This window comes from Podarcis melisellensis (assembly GCF_964234715.1).
Source record: "Podarcis melisellensis genome assembly, chromosome: 10".
NCBI lineage: Eukaryota > Metazoa > Chordata > Lepidosauria > Squamata > Lacertidae > Podarcis > Podarcis melisellensis.
The window spans coordinates 43,220,036-43,243,506 of NC_138542.1; the positions used below are offsets into that span (position 1 = coordinate 43,220,036).

The following is a 23,471-nucleotide window of genomic DNA, read 5'->3' on the forward strand; positions in this document are numbered from 1 at the left end:
TAATAAACGAGAGTGCTTTTCAGCTTGGACAGAGCAAGAAAAGGAAATCTCTGCAACTGATGTCACTAAGACTTTACTCAAGAAGAATGAAAAAGTGTGATAGGATATAAATACCATGTTTTTAATGTACTTTTCTTAGAGCAACGGGAACTTTTATTAGAGCAACAGGAATCTAACATCTACATTGATAAACCTGTAATTAAGAAAATGTCTACAGTGTTATCAAGCCCTTGCTTTTTATGGCTTCTGTGGTGTTACTGCCTATGCAACTTAGCAGGCTCCAAAGTCTTTTCCTGGCACAATGGGAAATTATTTTTGCAACTCTCTGGGTATCCTGCTTATGGTTATGGAATGTTTGGAAACATCCCTACACATCGTTTTGGATATTCATTATGTGGGAATGCAATTCAAAGCTTGTGATCATTTTCATGGATGCGCAGGAGAGCCGTGGGAGCAGATTTGAACAATGAGTGAAACTTCAAAGACTTCTAGGATTGCATATGCAAGCACACAGACTCATAACTTATCCAAGATGAGATGAAAACATATAGGTAAGGTATATATACAGATAAATCCTAGATGGTACATAGAAAGAGAAGTTTAGGGAGAAAAAGAACACAATATATTTTACAAGAAAACATTTAGAACCTTTCCAACTTCTTAGCTGATGAGCCAGTTGGATATATTTTTAACACCCTTTCTTGCAAAGTAAATCTAAGAAGAAAGTTGCTCAAAACTGACCCCACAAAGCCATCTGTTTTGTTAAATGTCAGAATTTTTGAAGAAGGAGTGGAAATAAGTATCACAGGTGATAGACTGTTTCAGAGCTCCGGTCAAAAGCAGGGATTCTGGTAGATTAGATGATTCCAAACTGTGCCAACTCGTGAAGCTCCAGATGGCTGAAAGCTTCCCAAGGGCAAATCACTGTAATATCTGCAAGAAAGAGAGAGAAAGCTTATTATGCCTACATAGATCAAGATGGAAAAGCTCATTTAAGATGGCTTGTGGTGGAGGAAAATAGCACAGGGAATAATAGAGCAATATTGCCTATTAATTACCTGTTCCAAGGCCCTCCATTCCTGGGATATCATCTCCAAAACTATGGAAAAAGCAACAGAAGAAAGTTTGAGTTGCAACCATATGTTTGTGTATTTATTAATATATATATATTTCCTAATCAAAGAGAACATGCAAAGGAACAGCTGATTTTGTGTTTGCTTTCTGCTGCAAGATCAAGTTGTACTGCCTGGATATTCTCTCCACCATTAGCAAGCTCCTGCATTTGGCTTGGTCTTGTTTGGCTTCTAAGCATTACTATGTACAAACAGATGGGACAAATATCTTTAAATATGATCAATTTGTTCCTTACAAAGAGGCACAAAAAACCCTGCAATTTTCAGAGAGTTTTGAGCCTCTCACTCATGTCACTCATGCTGATTCCAATGTTGGCTTGCCACGCAGGGGCATCTATTCACACAGAAGAGAACCAAGTCAAACCAAAATAGAGAAACAATATCCTAGGAAATATGGGTGATAACATGCTTGTACCGTTGCTCCCTAAGCATATAGTCACAGAGCTTCTGCTCATCAGCAGGCCATCAAATCTATGCTAAACCATCTCATCATGCTGTCTCATAAGAAAGCCAAGAACAGGAAGTGTACCCTGGCTTAGATACATCTGGAGGGCAACGGATTTGCCATCCCACCATAAAATAGACTGTATTTAACTAGCAAGATAGATTCCGAAACTAGACGGCCACAACATATGAAAAGTATATCAGTGTGAAACCTAAGGCCATATAATGGAATCAACTGTAATGTTGCTGTATGCCCAGGACTCCTCCCCATTGCTCCAGCACCTTAACATCAATATCACCCCAGTCCATCACTCATGTATTTTCCATTGTAAAATACCCTGATAGGACCCATTAGCAAAGGTCCTATAGTATAAACCATATCAAGCTATCCCCATAAGGCCTTTCCTCTGTCCTCTGTCTCCTTGCATGATCTAACCAAGACAAGACCATTACAAACAACTACAGAGCCCAGCTCCATTTATAATGCAGTCCTACATACGTTTATTCATGGGTAAGTACCACTGTGTTCAATGGGGCTTATTCCCCAATATTTATGTTTAGGACTATAGCATTATGCAGGTTAAGTCAAGATACCTGCCACACCTCAGTCTATGGCCTGAAGCACAACATACTGTACCATCATTCATTAACATCGGGAATGGGGAAAGTGTGGCCCTCCAGTAAGCTGTTGTACTACAACTCCCATCACTCTTGATCATTGGGTAAGGGCTGATGGGAGTTGTAGTTCAGGAAGGACAAAGGTTCCTCAGCCTTTATGCACATGATGCGTTATTCAGAATGAGAAAAGAGGCCGCTATCACAAGGGGCTTACAATCTAGATATTGACGCAAGGGAAACAACCAAGGAAGGAAGAGGGAAATGGAGGCAGTGGTAAAAGAGGAATAAATAAGGCCTGCCCCCTGCCCAGTTACACGTATGTAGTTACAGTAGGGGTGATGCCCTAATAGTTGCAGTTTGGTAATGCAGAATCTTAAAAGCCCATTTGTGAGTGAATGAAGGCTTTGGCTTCTGAATTCCTACTCTTACCCTTTTACTCCTTTTTTGGGGGGCTTGCTCTTGAACTGCCGTGTCTGCCGTTGCTTGAACTTGGGAGGCCCCTTGCGAGGCGTGGTAGGTCCAGTTGTCTCTGTAGCATTGAGGGTGGCAGGTGCTGCTGCGTTCTCAGTCATTCTTCACCTCCTGTGAGGCACTCTCCTGCTTCAGATCTCTGGAACACAAATAAACACAGTTAATGAAAAAAAGAGGGGTACTTACAATTTACAACCCTTGTTGTCATTAGAGTTGGAAAACCTAGACCCCTACTTTAAAGCGGTAGGAGCCCTGCCCTCAGTTCAGTCTGGTTATGCTGTCTACAACCATATAACTCTTTCCGGCGCTACAGTGTTTTTCAAAATCACAGCAAAACCTATGCATCTGAGCTCATGTAAAGTGACTGGGATTTAAGCACAAACTGCTACTTTAAAAATAATAATAATGGAGCCATTTATACAGTGGGATCTGGCCCTTCCATTTTTGCTCATCAGGCAACAATGGAGGTATGTTTGCATACTACACAAATTGCCCCCCCCATGACTCCGTGTTCAGTAAATTGTTATGAGATTTGAGCTGATATTGAAGTTTGGCATTAAGACCATTGTTGTTAACTGATCAGGGACTGGTTGGCTGGAGGGTGGGCGGGAATGTCAGTGTGATGTGCAGGAGATTTTCATAGCACAGAGAAAAACCTTACACCTGCCCATTCAGCTGCATTAAGTGGCCAGCTGAAAGATTAGGAGCCATCATTTGTGGGGGGGAAACATGGCTCAGTGATAAAACATACGGTTTGCATGCAGAAGATCCCATGTTTAATATCCAGTAAAAGAAGCAGCAGCTGATAATAAGTGATGTGAAAACCCCTACTTGAGATCCTGGAGACCTGTTGCCACACAGAGAAAACAATATAGGGGTAGATGGGCAAATAATCTGACTTGATAGAAGGCAATTGCTTATGTTCCTCCCTTATTTACTTCTGTGCCTAGCACTTGCAGTTACAGCAGCCCAAACGCTTGATGCTTTTTGCCATACTGATTGCTAGAAGTGTGCTCTAGTGTTCCTACATAGCGGGAAAGGGGAACCGTTCAGCCCCTTGATGTTGTTAGGACTCTAACTTCCATCAGCACCAGCCGGGATAGTCAAAGGTCAGCAACGATGGAAGTTGTATGTATGTATGTATGTGTGTGTGTGTGTGTGTGTGTGTGTGTGTGTGTGTTTGCCTGTGTATATCCAATCTTTAAGCCAGGGCAGATCTACTATGAAACTAATAAAGATTAGACTTCAGGGCCCCTGAACACAGAGGGGCCCCAGAAGCAGCTTTAGTCCACATTGATTAAAATTTTGGGGTCTAATACACCCAATTTGAGTCGCACGACTCAGATTAATTTTTTTGTTGTATAGTATATATTTCAACAATCCCGAAGTTTTAGAGTCAGTACCACAGATGTTGTAAAAGTGTGGTGATCTGTCATGAAACAACCCATTTGAAGAAGATAGCATTGGTTAGCCAGAACTCGTTGCTGGTTGCGAAGGGGCCCCCATGACAGTTCACCTCCAGGACCCAAAAAATGTAGGTCTGCCACTGTTCTCAGCTCATGCAAGGCAGCCTGGTGAACATACTGCTGAAATAGGATTTGGACCTCCATATGCTAGACTGAAGCTAAAGTCTTCAACTTTTTCATCCCAGAACCCCCTTAGCCCCTTCTTCTGCCTGCTCCTTTCTGAGAACTAGAGTGACCAAAAATGGGGCAAAAAAGGGCAGGGCTTCTGAATTTTAGCAGCTGAAAGAAAGCGGTATTTTGCAATGGGCAGCTTTTCATGCAAGGGTGGATTAAGATTCCACTGCTGACATTTCATCTTCTATACATCTCCTAAGGGAGAAGGAGTGCTTCACATCTGGTCCCTTCATCCAATCTTTCATATTTTCTTTTAAAACCCTAAACAAGACAAAAAATGGCTAAGGTGATGTCCGCTTATGACTTCCTACCCGTTGGTTGTGAACCAATGTACCAATTTTGACAAAAAGGACTTTCTGTTGGCTGAAGTAGCAGGTCCACTGCTTTGACATCTGTGGGGTTTGTCTCAACACAATGGAGGCAGAAGGAATTCAGTTTGAATCAACACTTCCTGAAACAATATGCAAACTAAAATGCAGCTGTCCTTCGACATTCTCGCTTCTCCTAATTTCTCAGTGAAGTTTCTCCAACCAAATAACATGTACAAAGCTGCATATCTTTGGGAAATGGTTTGCAAAAAAATATGCACCACAGACAAAACTGCATACCAAAATGTCTTATTTTGTGAGAAAGGCACACTGAAATTCATGAGGCAAAATAAATAAATAACTGCATACACTGTAAACCAGGCATCCCCAAACTCGGCCCTCCAGATGTTTTGGGACTACAATTCCCATCATCCCTGACCACTGCTCCTGTTAGCTAGGGATGATGGGAGTTGTAGTCCCAAAAACATGGGACTGAGGGCTGAGTTTGGGGATGCCTGCTGTAAACGGATGGAGAAATATGGAAAACAGAACTTAAGTTAGGAAAATTGGGAAGCTTGGGGCTAAAAAACCGGAGAAATTTTGTCCACCGTAGCTCACACACTGCCAAAACCAAAAACCAGTTATTTGAATGCTTTCATTGTCCATTAGGCCAAAGCCACCTTCCCAGTCAAAATGGCCTCTATGCCTAAGTGCCAAAGGAAAAGGTTTCGTCCTTTCTTCTTTGTCCCTCACACACACATGTGAAGTCACATGTTTGTCCCTTCTCCTCCGCATAAGCATTATGCAACTCCCATTCTCGACTTTTCTCATGGCTTGTTCTCAGGCTGATCCCTGATGTCAGAGGACAAAATTAGCCCAGACATAAGAGCTGGTGCTTAATCTCTTTATGTCAGAGCACCATACTGCATCTCCTTGGCGCAGCCTGCTAATATCTCCTCATATCTCTCTCCACAGCAGTGGGATATTTTTATGTCTCTAGCCTATAAAAACATGCAGGTAGAATTTTCACAAAGAAAACAACTATTACCTGAAGAACAAAGAGCAGGGTACAGCTTGCCCTCAAAAACATTTCTGAAATGGTGGCTAAGACTTTTTATTCCAACAATGTACTGTATGTAAAAGGCTGGGATCTGCTCTTGAAATGAAGAATGAGACAGAATTGCTTAACAAATGTATTATGGTTCGTTGTTGCTAATAATTATACGCAGCTTGTTTATGAGATTCCAAAGACGCTTCAGCAATCGCATTGCTCAAGAGGAGCAACTTGTAATAACTTCACAAACGAACTATCTGCTTCTTTTCATGCCACTTTAATGTATGTTGTATAGTCGATAAATATTTAACATTGGAAGATTTGTAGTTGCTCGTGGTTCAGCCAAATGCTGTGATCAGACCAAAGTGACAAATCTGCAAATAATTTCAGTTCATGTCTTCTATCACCATAGACCTGCAAGCCATATTAGGAGTTACATTATGAATTTGGACATAGCTAATGACTAGCTGCTCATTCCTAAGTATGTTTACTTGGGAGTAAGTCCAATTCAGTTCAATGGGACTCACTCTTACTCTGGAGTAAGCTTCTCAGAACTGATGGTGGTTTTCTGCGTGGGATTGCTGTGCTAGGTGTAGTACATTAAACCAACTGGCATGTTTTCCAGTAAGCTCCTAGACTTTCTTTATGTTGTGTTGAGTTAGGAAAAATGTTTTATTTCCATTTTTTGAGAGCTAGGAAGTTCAAGAGGAAAGTCTAAACAATTTGATCAAGGAAATTTGGGGCACAGCCAAATCCCATTCTGGGATCAGATTCTTTGCTGAAGCCAATGGACCTCTGCCAGTTTGCATTAGCACGAACAGACCTGTAGCATCTTAAGGACAAGTGTGTGTGTGTGTGTGTGTGTGTGTGTTCTTTAAAGAAGTGACAAAGTGCTGGGGGGAGGGAAACCACTCTGTTCTTAGGGTTTTCATGCTGTATACTGATCCTGCTGCTTTCAGAGATTGCATATGCCCAAACTACATCCATGGTTACAAATTACATACTTTAACAGTCATTGTGGTAAACAATTCCAGCAAGAGGAACATTTGGCTGGAAAACCTATTTAAATAAACAGCTCACAGGATGCTCTTGAGAAGCTTGGACTGGGTTTCATTGAAAATGTGGGATGTATCCCTGAGTGAACGAAACATCAGGAAATTTTCAGGGAAAGAGACTTGAACGCACAAATTTAGAAAGGCATTAAGATGCACACAGCAAGACCATGTCCATGTATGCATGTACACACTGTGCATATACAGCATATAAGATCCCCAAAGAACCCTGGAAGATGTAGCTTGTTAAGGGAGCTGGGGATTGTAGTCTTGTGAGGTATAGAAAGGAATCATAAAGCAATGGGGAAGGGCTGGAGCCTAGTGGCAGGGAACCTGCTCTGCATGCAGAAGGTCCCAGATTCAATCCCCGGCATCTATAGGGCTCAGAGAGAGCTGTGTCTGGGATGCAAGAGCCTCCCTGCCATTCCGTAAGTAGATGGCTCTGTGCTAGCTGGACCAATGGTCTGACTTGTTAGGAGGGAGCTTCCTAGGTTCCTAATGCTATTTCCAAACAGATTGTCCCCAGTTTCTCTGCTTCTCCTTTTAGAAAGCAAAGGGGAAGGACGGTACCACCTCAAGGATTCATAAAATGTTGCTTCCATTTCAGAACAAGGGTACTGTAACTGGCAAAGAGATGTGCTGCCTGTAGTCAAGGGGAGTTACTGTAAACTGAGTTCTCACCCGGCTCAATATTAAAAGGAATAGAGAGAAAGGGGATCTAGCAGTGGCCACAAACGATCCTTCCTATTTCTTCACCACCACCCTGTCACCAATGCATGCATCTCATCTAGTCAGGAAAAAAAATACAACGGTCCACTTCTTTTACCTGCTGTCAATAACAGACCAGCGGGGAAAAGGGGCTAGCAATCCTTTCCCACCAATGACAGAAATGCCCCACTCCATTCTCCACCAATGCCCTTCAGAGCTACTGAGTAAGTTTCTCTGTAGAATTCATCAAGTTGGGTAGCACACAACGTTACAGCCGATTTCTTCATCCCAAGCCATTGATCCTGGGTTTCCACCATCACTGTCCTGTATCAAGTGCCCGCGACTGAACCCCTCGATTCACGCTTCAACTTTTGGATTGATGCCTTTCAAGGACTCCTTTAGATCCCTTGGGAACTTACCTCTCAGTTAATGTAAGACAGCAATTCCGCCACTAATATTGCCTGTTGTTATTGGAAAAACAGTCCTGGGATGAGCGAACCAGTGCAGGTGTCAGCAGTGAAATATGCCTTGAAAAGTGCTGTGCAATTGCGTGTCCTTTTTTCCTCCAACCTTCACTTCAAACTCGGCGCTTTCTAATTGGCTCTGGCAGGTCCCTATTTCAGTCAAGGAGTTAATCCATTGTGTAAAGACATTGCGTACGTCGTCAGATGGTTAATTTTACCTAATGCAATCTTGTCCACGGTAATGCTCTTATCCTGATGCTGTCAGATGGCAACCCACCTCCGGGTTGGTATCCAGGTTAATCTTCCCCCTCCTCCCTTTGTGAACGTCTTGTAGGAGGGCTTGTGCACAAATGGCAAATTGCTTCTTCCTAATCCCTCCCTTTCACGGCATTTATCTCTGATCCTTTAGGAAAGGCAAAATAGATTCTCTGGCTGATGTTCTTTACAGCAGGGCCAGATACAAAACTCTGCGTGGGCTGTTCTGATCCCTTTTGATTTATCACCCTGGAAACATCTCATATCCCAGCTCCATGTCTGGCAAGAATATCACACGCTGGGCCATGGGAAGACCAAGTATCACTAACTACTCAAAGCTGGTGTACTTTTAAGTGCAATCCAAAATTCACCATACACTGAGCCCTTTGTGTGTCCCGTGGTTGTCCTCAGAATGGTAGGCTGTGGATCCATCACTGCATTAGAACACAGCTAAGCCATTCTTTTTCTCAATTTATATTGAAGCTGGTTTGGGGATAAGCACATAAAAATGCAGCGTTCCACAAGAAATGACAGGATCAATACGAGATAAATATAGATTGTGGCTAATGTCGGGTGAACACAGCTTCCTAAGCTAGCAGTGGGGGTGCAATGGATGCAGAGTAAATAGGAAGCATGTACACACTAGTAGGCAGGAGCTCCAAAAGAAGCCATTCATAAGTATTGCACCTGTGATATCACTCTAGCCATTTGCTACCTAGAATCTTCTTAATCGAGATTCAGACATAATTATGGTTGTATTGAGAAATCATGCTATTCCAGTTTGGTTTTTGTGGGAGACTGATTGCCCAAAATCAGTTATTTCCAACATCTGCTGATGACCAGATATTTTATTCTTCTGAAGCCAAAGGAGAAATGCTTTAAAAGGGGGAATCTCTCTCTCTCTCTCTCTCTCTCTCTCTCTCTCTCTCTCTCTCTCTCTCTCTCTCTCTCTCTCAATGTCTAAATGCAATCACCATACATTTTCACTACACATCTTTTCCCAGCCACTAGCTTGCTGATAATAAGAATGTACAGGCAGCAGACATCATATTGTGGAGGAAGAAATGTTGGCGGCTCCTTGTAATTGGTTGAATATTTTATGAATCAGGTGAAACCCTGCTCCAACTTCAGCCTTTACGACCCTTCCATCTTCCTGATATAATCTCAAGGCATCAACACTTTAAAGTCCTTCAGAGACCACATCGGACACCCACCATGCACCCTTGATAAATCAGCTCTTTAATTACATTTCCCCAACCACTTCAGACAATTCTGTAAGTCAACTCAGCTAAGACTAGAGTCCCATGAAGTTTGCAACTGCCAACGGGTAAGCCAAAACGCTACCAAGAAAAATACTATGGTAAAAGTGACTAGCAAAATAAAACTTGCCTGGATGTCAACTGACTACCTATTTACACTGAGTCCAATGAAAGATTTATTGCATTCATCTTGAAAAAGTCACATAATCATAAGGCAAATTATATAACCTTTACTGCTGGTGTTAAGAGTCCTCCAGATTAAAAAAAGATAAAAGAAAATGGAAGTTTAAACAAGTCCTCCTGGGTTTCAATCCATGCTTTTTTCTAATTTCAAAGCACAGTCCACAAGAACTCCTTTCTTTCTTCCCTGCTTTCCTGTCTACAAGATGCAGATTTTTTTTTAATAAATGAAAACTTACAGTGTTGTGAGCTCCTCTTGGAAACCATGAAGTTATTTCCCACCCGCTTGATGAGAAAAATCTCTCTGAAAGGCAAAGCACCCTCCAGAAATACTCCAGGGTGTCCTAATCCACCAGGTGACTTCACTGTCAAATGGCACCAATGACAATGTGTCATGCCTCAGAGGAGGAGGAGTGGACATGTTTCTGAGAGTGTTGATCCCAGATTTACTTTAGAGTGCATTTTGGGGGAGCTGTATTAAAATACTACAAGCACGAGAAAACATTCCTCAGAGGAAGGGGATGAGATTGTCTGGCACCGACTGGACATTTCTCACCTGCCCTGAAATTCTCACTTTATCTGAAAAAAGTAAAGAAAATACAAGGGGGAGTCAGATACATAGGGGGAGGCTCTCACATAGATGCAGAAGCTATTGTATGAAATTAAAGCTTTTTCAACAGTGCCAGAATAGGGGAAGCCCTGGGCCAAATGATTAGGAACAAAACAACAAAAGGGGTACTTTTCAATTCAACACCAGATTGTTAAGATCCTTTAGAGAGACTCACACTTCTCCTGTTTGATAGTATTCACTGTACATTTTCTGTCTAATATCTTCCAGTTACATAATAACATGTGGCTCCAAGTCTGAGAAGTGTGCCTGTGTACTTGGTAGCAGTAACTACAATAATTAGTTTTCAGTTTGTTTTATGGGCCCAGTTCAAGGTGCTCGTATTGGTCTTTAAAGCCTTACACAACTTAGGTCCTGAATATCTGAAAGACCTCATCCATCACTACAGATGCTCTCAGGTGTTAAGGTCACGAGAGGTGCTTCACCACCCTCAGAAGTGCAGATTATGACATTTTAGGAGAGGGCTTTTCTATGTCCAAGCACACTGGTCCGGTAACCCGGGTGGAGGTTCTGCAAAAGCAAAAATGATGACAAAACAATAATCTGGGATTAAAATTGGCCACAACTTCATTGATTACAGATGTAGTAGATTTTGGCATAGGCACTGGGTATACATCCTAAATCAACCTGACTGCTTGCTGATTGATTATTCCTTCAGGGTTGATCCTGGGTGCAGGGATCTCCCCTTGACGTAGATCAAATGGGGCGATCCCACCAGAACGCCAGCAGGGTGTTCTATGGCCCAATGGACGCAGTCTGTAGTGGCAGGCCTTGATTTGTGGAATTCCCCACAGAGGTGTATGAAGTAGGATTGCCTATGACCACCTTGACAGCATCACGAGTACAAATCATGATGAGTGCACAACGATAAGGATGTCTGAAGGGGCTCCAACAGCTACATTTCTGTGTGTGTCCCCCCCATGTCCTTTTTATTGCACATTCATGATTATTTCTGCTCATGATGCTATTGGGGTGGTCACATACAATCCCACTTTCAATACTGCTTGCACCTGAAAACGTTTGGGGGCAGTCACACTGCTTCATTCCCAATCAGTGCATATCCTGTAACTTCCTGCTGAAGTCCTGTAACTTTTTATAACACAAACGTTTTGGGTTTCTTTTATCCTCCTTTTGTTGCGCTGTAGCCCCACTAGACAGCATTACCGTGGTAGTGTTGTGGAATCACCACAGAACAACTAATGATGCAGAAGAAACCCACCACTAATGCACTATACGGTAATTGTGGGCTCATCCAGACTTCTGCTTGTCCCACCACTTCCCCCCATGAAAATCTTTACTGCCGAATAGCAGCAAACATCAATAGGGTTTTCTGCGGATTGATGCTTGCTCCAATTCAGCGCTAAAGAGTATGGAAAGCAGGGGGGCAAACAGAAAATCACTCAAACCTGTGCATAGAAAGCTTTCTAGGCATAAGACAAGTGGAAGTGTAGACAGTCAATAACAGGTTGCAGAATGCACCCGTGATAAAACAGCAGTCTGCCCCCACCCTTGTGTTAGGTTGCTATTAAAGGCACATGAGCAGGACACATTAATTTTTTTAAAAGACAATTCTAGAGAAAAGAGACTGTAGTTTGTGAGGCCATGTGCCTTCCTTTTGTGTGTGAATGCCAATACATATACACACACACATCCCTCAGGGATGAAATCTCTTCCGCACAGTGCCTGGGACCTTGAGATTATTCATGTTGCACATGACATGATAAGTGTTGGCTGCAGCCAGCTGGAGGAACCATGCACAGATTCAGCAGCTGGCTTGTTGCATCTGCCGCCGCTACTCCACCCACATGTCTGCTCACCTCTGAGTTTCCATCTGTCTCGGCAGCCACGCAAAGGGTTGCTTCTTCCCACTGTCCCCTTTTTATGCGGTACTTGCTCTCTCCTCTCTTTTTAACATGCCTCACGGCTTAGGGCCTCTTTTACCATTTCCTTATTTCTTTATGAGATTCCTTACCCACCTTTTCACCGCAAGGCTGGCTACAACAACAGAACACACAAACACAAAGACAGACAGAACAGTCACGGTTTTAAAAACAAGTTTAAACTGCTCCAGCCGGAACAGAACAAATTGAGCAATAGAGGCAAGTCCCACAAAACATCCTGTCTTAACTGCCAAAGGGCAGAGCAAAGAGATGGATTTTCATTTGTTTTTCTCCCCACCCCTGACGTCTTCTAATCGATTATGCAAAGCGGGGCTTACCTGCCCCCCCCAATATTTTATTCAACTTGGCACCCCGGTGGGTGTTGTGTTTTGGCGAGTGTATTCTACAACATATACGGTAATTGATACAATAATTGTGCATTATTGGTAAATTAATACTGGATAGCCCACACACTATTCTGCTTTATTAGTTGTTCTGCAATGCTTCCCCAATGTACCGTATTTTTCGCCCTATAGGACGCACTTTTCCCCCTCCAAAAATGAAGGGGAAATGTGGGTGTGTCCTATGGGGCGAATACAGGCTTCAGGAAGCTCTGCGCAACCCTCCGGAGCCCGGCGCCAAGCCTCCCTAGGCTTGCGGATAGCAGGCTGTTCTGGGGACTGGGGTCGGGGGAAGCTCGGGCTTCCTCCACGCCAGCCCCGTGCCTGGGGGGGAAATAAATTATTTTTCTTTATTTTTCTCTCCAAAACCTAGGTGCGTCCTATAGGGCAGTGCGTCCTATGGGGCGAAAAATACGGTAACTGAATTATTGGCATCAGGTGGGGGGCACACTTGCACTATAGCGTAACAAAAGTCGGACAACATGAATCCAGGAGCATTTGTGGCATAAAAAGTTACAAGATTTCAGCAAGAAGCTACAGGACATGAACCAATTGGAAATGATGCGGTATGCCCACACCTCGCAACTTTTGCAGTTGCATATAACCCTCTTGGGCTTGCTAATCAGAAGGTCGACGGTTCGAATCCCCATGATGGAGCAAGCTCCCATTGCTCTGTCCCAGCTCCTGCCAACCTAGCAGTTTGAAAGCACACCAGTGCAAGTAGATAAATAGGTGGGAAGGTAAATGGCGTTTCCGTGAGCTCTGCCTTCAGTCACAGTGTTTCGTTGAGCCAGAAGTGGTTTAGTCATGCTGGCCACATAACCTGGAAAGTTGTCTGTAGACAAACTTTCCCTTGGCCTGAAAGAGAGATGAGCGCCGCAACCCTATAGTCGCCTTTGACAGGACTTAACCATCCAGGGGTCATTTACCTTTACCATTTACCTAGGCTCTGCACCCAGCATGATTCAGAGTGGCTCCCTTTCCCTCTCACAATGGCCTTTGATTCCCATTCCAACCTTTCGGGAAAGTTGATTTGATTGCCCCTTTGCGCCTGATGTAGCTCTTCACTCAATCCTTCTTCCCTGGTGGCGGGGGCAACATCTTGTGGTTCACTTCAGGTGCCAAAATGTATTGAGTCGGCCCTGTTGGCTTGTATTGTGATATGATTGGTTCCCCCATCCCTGCTCTGAATAACTGATGACTGCTGGGAGGGGATGGGGAAACTTGGTACGTTGTGACATCACATCATGGGGTAAGCTGTACTATATGTCATGGAAAGGCTGGAAGAACTAGATGTTCCCTCTGCTAATTGTTGGTTTTGCCATAGCCATCTGTTATAGCATTTTTGCTTCTTCCAATCTTTAATTAAAACGCTTCGTTATCTATAATAATAAACAACACCAGAAATGAAGGAGAATGGTAAATAAAACTACTGTAACACAGCCTTCACCAGTGTGGTGCTTCCATCAACTTCCATTAAAAATTCCCATCAGTTCCATCCAGGATGGCCAATGCTCAGGGATAATGGGAGTTGCAGCCCAACAACATATGGGAGGACCACAGTTTCCCAACCTTGCTCCAGTCCACCATTCTGTTCCAAAATCAACAAGCCACACACATTTGGAAGCTCTTAAGCAGGATATGAAGATTACAAATGTCTCGTATTGTTTACTTCCAGCACCTGATAATTACATAAAGATTCCATTTAGCTGTCATGGTGAACGGCCGTTGACAGAATGATTGTCCATTGATTTGCTTAATCAGGTTTGAGATCCGTTTAAACTTTGGCCGTCATTACCTCTTCAGATAGTGAATTCTAAAGGGGATGGGGGACAATTCCCTTTTCTTTCCTGACCCTATCGCAGATAACTTTTGCTGGGTGGCTGTGACCAAAGGTACCAATATTGTGAGAGAGGAAGAAAAAAAAATCTTTCCAACTACTCTTTCTCAGCATTACTGATGATTCATGAACTCTTATTATCTCTCCCCTAAATGTGGGAACAAGTGCTGCAGCTGCTTTTAAACTTCAGATACACTGCTGGGAAATTGGATTATGGATCTTCTCCTACATCTCAGCTTGTTTGGTCCTGAGTCAGAGCATGCAGTTAAGACTGCCTTGCCAATTTTATTGTTGAAAACAGACAGCTTTCACCTCAGTTCTGCTGAGAAACACCATACCCTTTCAAAATGAGTACTCCATTTAAACCTTGTTTTCACTTTAATTCAGTCTTCCAAAATGATAACTTAAGCTTGTTTTCCATATGGAAACCAGAGGGATCCAACACAGAGTCCATGGCTTGTGTGTAGCTGTATACTTGTGTACTTTGCCTGGCGTGTCCCACTAGAATTTTTTTAGTAACCTTAACTACAAAATATATACTTTCCTACCTCTAAGAAAACCCATATGGCAACATTTACATATCTCCCATTCTTACGTTTTCCAGTGTGATACCAGCAAAATTTGATGCCCTTGTATATAAGTATAAAATACCCATGTTTGGAGCAGTGTCCTTTATCCCTTTCCCACTCCAGAAACTCACCCCCCCCCCGGCAGCAAAAAGCACCTGAGTTGGTGACACACTAGAGGAGGTAATCATTTTCCGTGTGTCCAATTGATGTGCAACCACCAATGCACAGGTCATTTTGGACCTGGAAGGGCTCAGAACAGGGGTGTAAACGGGCAGGGCGGGGTTATGTCTGCTCCGCCGACATTCGCAATCCCTGTGCAAAATGGCCGCCAACTGTAGTTAATACAGTGGTACCTCGGGTTAAGTACTTAATTCGTTCCAGAGGTCCGTTCTTAACCTGAAACTGTTCTTAACCTGAAGCACCACTTTAGCTAATGGGGCCTCCTGCTGCTGATGCGCCACCGGAGCACAATTTCTGTTCTCATCCTGAAGCAAAGTTCTTAACCAGAGGTACTATTTCTGGGTTAGTGGAGTCTGTAACCTGAAGCGTATGTAACCTGAGGTACCACTGTAACAAGTTTTGAACTTTTTGAATTATGCTGGAGCAAAGCAGGAGTGATGAACACTTTTCACCTCCAGGGTCATATTCCATTTCAGGCATCCACCTGGGGGTGAACAGGGTAAAGGAAAAAGGAGGTGGAACATGGGATGCGACTACTCTTACCATTGTGCAGGTGCCTACATCTCGGCCATATAATAGAAGCCGGTGCTCCTACATTTTGCCATCTGTTCACTCAACTTGGAGAGGTCTCCACAATCTGCTTTTGTTTCGACGACCCTGGACAATTTAGTGCCGAGGTGTATAACTGGCTTTGCTGCAACTCGTGTAGGAAGGGTAAAATTATATAGCATGCTCCTGCCCAGAGATTTGCAATCTAATAAAAGGAGCTGAAAAATCAATAAGGCCCTATGGGGCAGGCAACTAGTTATTAACACAGTGTTCAAAGAGATTTATGAGATTATAAGAGTGCCAGTGTTTTGCTGTGTATATAATTAGCTGCAGGACTGGGACCGGATGTTCAGTTTCAAAGTGCACTTGTTCTTTACTCTGTGCTCACTTACAGGAATTTTGCCATTTCCCTGGAAAGAGTAATTATTAAAAAGTATGTATTGTGTGACATCCTGACCTTCCAGAGGACATTCAGGCAGATTTTCTGCAGCACAACAGAGCCCTAATCTTAGCTTGCTTTTACTCTCATGCAGCAAAATCCTGTGCATGTTTTCTCAGAATTCCTGCTATGCTATTTAGGTATTCCTTATTCCTGCATCATTGAGGGTTGGACTAGATGACCCTTGGTGTCCTTTCCAGTTCTATGATTCTCTATGTTCAATGGGCTAAAATGTGCAGAGGATTGCAGCTGGAGCAGTCTCACACCTTGCTTCTTTTGGAGGATCTTTCCAGCTGATCAGCTGACCAGTTACAACTATGGAATTACATTTGAAACACCTGTACTGCATAGAATCATAGAACAGAATCATAGAGTTGGAAGAGACGACAAGGGCCATCGAGTCCAACCCTCTGCCAAGCAGGAAACACCATCAGAGCACTCCTGACATATGGTTGTCAAGCCTCTGCTTAAAGACCTCCAAAGAAGGAGACTCCACCACACTCCTTGGCAGCAAATTCCACTGTCAAACAGCTCTTACTGTCAGGAAGTTCTTCCTAATGTTTAGGTGGAATCTTCTTTCTTGTAGTTTGGATCCATTGCTCCGTGTCCGCTTCTCTGGAGCAGCAGAAAACTGCGTGTTAGTCCACTGGCTCTAGAGGCAAATTTCTCAGGGAAACATGCACCATATTTCAAATTGTTTTAGTACTTTGGCACTATAGTACTTCAGTTGCTGAAGAATGAGGCTTTTTTTGTTTACTCAGAAGTAATCACTGCTTATGTCAATGGGGATTTACTTCCAGGTACATATAACTAGCATTATACTCAGATCCTAGCTATGCACCCATTGAAGACTTTGCTATTTGTCTGGGTATTTTAAGTGATTTCAGATTGTTCTACAATGCTCTTTAGTCGTTCAGATTTTAACTTGTTTTTGTTTCATGTTAATGTAGCGGTTTCAAATATTATTTATATGCATTGTGCACTTTCGTGTTTATTTACATTTTTTGTATACCATCCTGGAATCTTTTTATGAAGGGTTGTTAATGAATCTTTTAAATAAATAAAATGAATACATTTTTAAGTCCAAAAATTAAAGTCAAGAAGTTGAACTGAATTTTGAAATCTGTAATATTTAACTTTACATAAAATATATAAATGTGTATATGGACACAAGGCCTCTTAACATCTATTATCTACAAAGAGGTTCTGCACTTCTGTATAATTTACTTATGCACTTTTCACATCCAGTTGTGATTCTAAAACCTGGATATAGCACATAGAATATTATTATAATTATAATTATAGAATATGTATTTCTAAACTTGAAATTTCAGCCTTTCTAGAAGCAATACTTTCCTTAGGGAGCCAAGGGGATTAGTGAGGCGCACTAACATCTTTAATTAAATATCCTGCTTGCTGCAGTGGCTTTTTCAGAATCATGAAACAAAGAGAGCTTTCCAAACTTTACAGGCTGATGGGAGTTGGAATTCCTCATCTGGGTCCTAGCTGCTTTTTTAAAAGACACCAGCACCAAGATGTGTTGTATTATTTCCCACAAACATTGAAGAAAATATGTATTCCTTACTGCAATTATAAATCTAAAAGATTTCATGATGCATCATTTTTAAACATCTCTTTTCAAATCTTTGGTCTAATATGGAGAACTGACAGGGTTTTCACACGGCAGTAGGAAGAGAGGGGAATATTGCAGACAGAAGGATTGAAGGAGAGAATGAGTCTCCTTGTCTCCCTCCATCATAGTCCTTTCCACTCCCCAACCTGAACACATATGTTTCTTGAAGCATCATTGCCTCAGCGCCACAATCAGTCAGCAAGGAGCAGGAGCAGCACTTGCCCACGTGTCTTACTTTTCTCACCTTTAAGCTAGGGACAGGAGCTAGGCGATTAGCTGGCCTGTAAGCGGATTAATAAGGCATTAAACCTCCCCATCTTCTAAATGGTGGAGGAGTGATGGACTGTCATGTATGTTAACAAGACAAGCCCCGCTTCCTACCTGTGCAAAGCCTCCTGAGAGCTTTACATGTCATTCAGGTACTAGTTGCAATCAGCAGCAACACTCAATACCCATAATACATACCTTTTCCTTTGTAGTATTGTGGATGGCTGTCCCCACTTTGCCAGACACCTGATACAGTGGGCCTATAATGCAATTTAATCATGTAACTATAGCACTGGAAGGAACCATGAGGGCCATCTAATCTAACTCACTGAAATGCAGGAATCTCAGCTAAAGCATCCATGACAGATGGCCATCCAACCTCTGCTTAGAAACCTCCAAGGAAGGAGAGTCCACAACTTCCCACTCTCAAGCAGCTCTTATGGTCGAAAAGGTCTTTCTGATGTTTAGTCAGAATCTCCTTTTTTGTAACTTGAATCCATTGGTTCAAGTCCTACCCTCCAGGGCTTATTCTGGTTTATTACTTTCTTTTCCCACTATTACTCCAATTAGCTCCAGGCACCATTCACGTACATTGTTAGCCACCATGGGTTGCATCTTCACAAGATGCAGTGGGATATACATTTTTAAAATAATGGTAAGAGTGGTTCTCTCCTGATCCCCACCACTCTCTTAACCTCACAACAAATCTGTGAGATTGTTTAGGTTTAGGATTAAAGGCCATAGCTCAACAACAGATCTCCTGCTTTGCAGGCAACAGATCTTGGGGTAGAGCTGGAAAAGATTCCTTTCAAAAATCCTGGAGAGCCGCTGCCAGTCAGTGTAGAAAATATGGAACTATATCAGCATTCTTCAGCCTTGGGTCCCCAGATGCTGTCTGACTCCCACCATCCGATTGGCTATGATGGTTGGGGGATGAGGGGAGTTGCAGTCCAACATCTGGAGACCCATGGTTGAAGAACACTGAGCTATATGGGCAAATGGTATTTGGAAACTTCCTGTATCCTATTACTGACATAAGGCCATCCAATGAGCTTCATAGCTAGTAGAGGGAATTTTAAACTCATAACTCTCTGTTTCAGTCGAGCATGCTACTGACTGCACCATACCAGCACCCTGTCCTATAATTTGGCACACATATTCTCTTTATGCACACATCAACCACATACCCTATCCAGCCGATATACCTGTAACCTGCCACATTACGGAGAATGTAGACATTCTGACCATATTGACAGGCTGTACATCTTATTTTAGTAATTTTCCTCACATTTGGAATGTGGCCTCTCCTTTCATCATGCAGTAATTTAAACACAACTATAGTTGGAATCTGTGTGTAATTGAAAAGGAGAGGCTCCATATTTTAGATGGCAATTGTTCCTGCTCCCATAAAAAAAATCACGTAATGCATGGAAATCGGGTCCTTACGGTGTTTTACACAATTATGGAAGGGTGTGTCTACCGTTCATACTTTGTAACACCAGCTTCACTTTAGGAATCTGCAGGGGAGCAAGGTTCAAGCTGCCTTCCAAGAATTCTTATACAATAACAGCTAAACTGCTAGGTAAACAAGGCTTGCTGGATTGATTCCAACTGAGACTGCAATCTTTACCCCACCTACTTGGGAGTAAGTCACACTGAATTCAAAGGAACTGACTTCTGAGTAGATCTGGCAAGGACTGCAGGCTAAGTCATACTTGGAGTAGACCCAATGAAATCAATGGGCTTAAATTAGTCAAGTCTATTGATTTCAGTGGATTTTCTCTTACAACTTGGATACATCTTGAGGAAAGGTGATCCTCTCGGTTTACAAACAAAACATGGCTGTTACAGCATTTGCTAAATCTCAGAATATAACAGCAAGTTCTGAAATGTATGGATTAGAGAACTGAATCTGCAGTTTCTAACACAGGGGTCAGCAGGGGGCCAGTCCACTGTTCCTCAGACCTTGTGGGGGGGGCGGACTATATTTTTTGGGGGGAAATGAACGGATTCCTATGCCCCACAAATAACTCAGAGATGCATTTTAAATAAAAGCACACATTCTACTCATGTAAAAACACCAGGCAGGCCCCACTAATAACCCAGAGATGCATTTTAAATAAAAGGACACATTCTACTCATGTAAAAACATGCTGATTCCTGGACCGCCGGTGGGCCGGATTTAGAAGGCGATTGGGCTGGATCTGGCCCCCTTAGTTTGCCTACCCATGTTCTAATCTAGAAGCTAGCTCATAGAAGAAATTGCCTAATAGACATTCTTACTCTTACAGTTGGCAAACAGGAAGAAGGTTATAGAGGAAGTGTTGTTACTACATTCCACCAAGTTCCTCCCTGGAAACAATTTGAGCCTTAATGACCGAGAGTTTATTTGTTATACAGTAACAAATTGCAATTAAAATCAAAGCAAGATTTCTAAATATAGCACATGAAAACTTAAATGGTTTCAAATGTAGCCAAGAGTAACTCTTTAACTTTCAAACATTAGGGAAGTGTGAATGTTCTGAATCCCATGAATGGTGTTTTGGTTTTCTATATAGTGGATGCAATCCAAATAACTGCACAACTAGTTCTGTAATCCAAGGAACTGTTAGACATGTTTTTAAAAAACATAGGAACCTAGTAAGAGCCCAACTGGATCAGTTCAATGTCCATTTAATCTAGCATTCTGTTCACAGTGGCCAACCAGATGCAGGACACAAGTACAATTTCATTAATAGCTGCTCCCCACCTGCAGTGCTGCATGGCAAACATTTTGAAACTTACAAGAATTTCAAAACACCAAGGAATATGGCCAAGAGAGAAGGAGAGTTGTTGAAAGGAAAAAATAAGCCAATTCCATTGGGAATGAGCAAATCCTTATTTATTACTAAGTCGCTATTTGAACCTTCTCAAATGCCCATTAAAAGTCATCCTTTAAAAAATGGTTTCCAACTATGAAATTTTTATTTGGAATCAAGAAAAGAAATGTCTTACCTGTAAAATATTGCAGGACTTTGAAGGGTGGTACTTGCGTGCCTGAAGAAATTTTCTGTCACAAACAGAATGGGTTCTTTCCCCTGTGTACGTACAGTATAGAGGTTTTTCACTTAAATCACCTTATTCTTTGGGGATGGAATGACATGCAAACATAATGTCGGATAAATCCTATTAAGCACACAGTACCACATATTTCTTTCTTTGCACGCCCATGCCTCCATTGCCACCCCTTCCACTGTTGTTTTCTGTGTCTGTTTTAGATTGCAAGCCCTTTGGGGCAGAGACCTATCATACATTTTGTTTGTAATGCACTATGCACACATGTGATATGTTTATCTTCTGGCAACCAGCTAACATGCACCCATTTCTTCCAGCTCATGTTCATTTTCTGGCTACTGATTTTCATCTCATTTTCTCTCTCTTTACCCAGAGCAGTACTTATGGTACAGTGTAATATTTTAGCTCAGCTGATGACAGCTACAGAAATGAACAACATTCAATGTATTTTAGAGCTGCTCAGTTATCTGTAATGCACTTTGAATTAAGGCATAAAGCCTGTCAGTGGATTTGTGTAAAAGAAGTATTAATAGTTTTAGAATGTTTTCCTTACGGAGCCTTAATGACCAATGACTAGATGTTGTAGTGGTGAGAGAACAAATAGAAACAAAACAAGCTGGATGTAATCCCCTGCAAGTTTACTTGTGAGTAAGACCTACTGAAATAAATAGGATCAGACTGCACACCAACCCCCACAGATGCCTGCTTCATCATTCCCTAGCCTAGGCAGCTTCTTCCAGTGTCTGAATGCTTTTTCAAGATTTGATCAGCCAAAATTAAGCATTTATAAGGTTCACTGATCTCACTGGCAGAGTTAAGCACATGCTCACATATGTCCAAGTGAAACTTAATAGTGCTTAACGTTATATGTGGCTGGGTCATGCCCATAGTTAGGATGCATTTCTCAGGGGTTTCTTTCATTAATTCTTTCCCTCTTCTCCTGTGATACTGAAATCAACATTTCTTCATAACAAAAAAATTGCGTGCATGCAGTGCTTCTGTGCAGGAACCAGGAGCTAAGTGGTACTCTGATGAAATACGAACCAGGAAGTAGTAAAAATCATCTAGCTCAGGGGTAGGCAGAAGTAGATCAGGTTCAACTTGCAGATTTACTTTGCAGTAGATCAGCAAGGGTGTTTGGTTCCCAATTGTTCAACAACAGAAACTACAATATTACCGTTCCCATCTGTATTAGCAGTGCTTTTTTGACTCAAGAAAATCACCATTTTATAGTTCAGCTTGGGAGAAATAAATACAGTAGAATGGACAAAAGTACAAAGATTCGCAAAATGTTTAGGGGTATGCGTACCCCCAGAAAAAAGCACTGTGTATTAGGCTGTTGTAATCATCATCAGGAATGGAACTGTGTGAAAAAGCAAAAGAGGAGTCTGGCTGGATTGCAGGCCCATCACGTTTAGCATTCTGGTCTCATAGTTGCCAACCAGATGCCTATGGGAAGCCTGAAAGCAGGACCTGAGCAGAACAACACTGTCCCCACTCTGCTATTCAGAGGCACACTGCCGGACAGCAAAGGAAGAACACAAAACATATCAAGTAGCCATTGGTAGCCTTTGGCTGCATGCACCCCTTACATTTAAAGCATATCCCCTCCACCTCTTGGGAACTGTAGTTTGTTAAGGGTGCTGGGAATTGTAGCGCTGTAAAGGGTAAATGCTTTTAATGTGCTTTAAGTATACGCAGCCTCCACGAATCTGTCCAATCCTCTTTCAAAACCACTCAAATTGTTGGCCAGTGTTACATCCTGTATTCCGCTACTGGAAGCAAGTTATATGGGGCAAAACGTGCTCAGAGGCTACCCATTCCAATTGTACCGTCTTCGGGTAAATAGGCAAGGTATGTCTTTCACACCTGGCTTCAGTGTGCAGCTTTTGGGATTCTTGTGGGGCGGGGGGGGGGAGCAGATCCAACAATGCTGAAGGCTGCCCACCCCTTTTGCAAGACAAGCTTCTGGAGTGTGAAGATCAAACAGAAAATCCAGTGTGTGTATATCTATATATCTAGGTATCTCTATTTCTCTCCCTCTCCCGCCCCCAATAATCTTCTTGATGTGAGTTACAATACCTAACAGAGGAATTTACCGGGCAACGTGCACAAAATGAAACATGCATACTTATTTTTTTAAGTGCAAAAAGGAAAACCTATGTTTTTAAGTGCAAAAAGGAAAACCTATATTTTTGTGGACCCTCTCCCTAAAAACCAGCCGCGCCCGAGCACTAAAAGTCAAGTAACATCCCAGCCAAGAGATATCACTTTCAGAAAGCCTCGTCCGAACAGAGCTGCATGTTTCCTACAGAAACCCAGGTATGCGCCCCGCACCGCAGCCCAGCAATGCCTGAATGAATCCATTCTGTCTGCAGGGGCACTTCAGGAATTCACACGCATCTCCTCTGTGGGCGAGGATGCTTTTTTCGCCCTAAAGAGAGG

The 23,471-nt window shown here is 42.5% G+C and overlaps 1 protein-coding gene across 9 annotated transcripts; it reads right to left on the bottom strand.

The window, feature by feature from the left end:
• Positions 1–556: 556 nt before the first annotated feature.
• Positions 557–23,171, bottom strand: PDE6H (phosphodiesterase 6H). Of its 9 annotated transcripts, XM_081928628.1 has the most exons (6): positions 22,896–23,171; positions 20,967–21,094; positions 10,143–10,165; positions 2,625–2,805; positions 1,059–1,099; positions 557–933 (listed from the first exon to the last, which is right to left on the bottom strand). In XM_081928628.1, the coding sequence occupies exons 4-6, from the start codon at positions 2,765–2,767 to the stop codon at positions 857–859; spliced, it is 261 nt and encodes an 86-aa protein (XP_081784754.1). In that variant the 5' UTR covers positions 2,768–2,805; positions 10,143–10,165; positions 20,967–21,094; positions 22,896–23,171; the 3' UTR covers positions 557–856. The 9 variants fall into 9 exon arrangements, with proteins under 9 accessions (XP_081784754.1, XP_081784752.1, XP_081784756.1 ...); XM_081928626.1 differs by lacking the exon at positions 22,896–23,171 and having other exon boundaries at positions 20,967–21,890; XM_081928630.1 differs by lacking the exons at positions 10,143–10,165; positions 20,967–21,094; positions 22,896–23,171 and adding exons at positions 10,557–10,724; positions 12,032–12,268.
• Between the last annotated feature and the right edge of the window lie 300 nt (positions 23,172–23,471).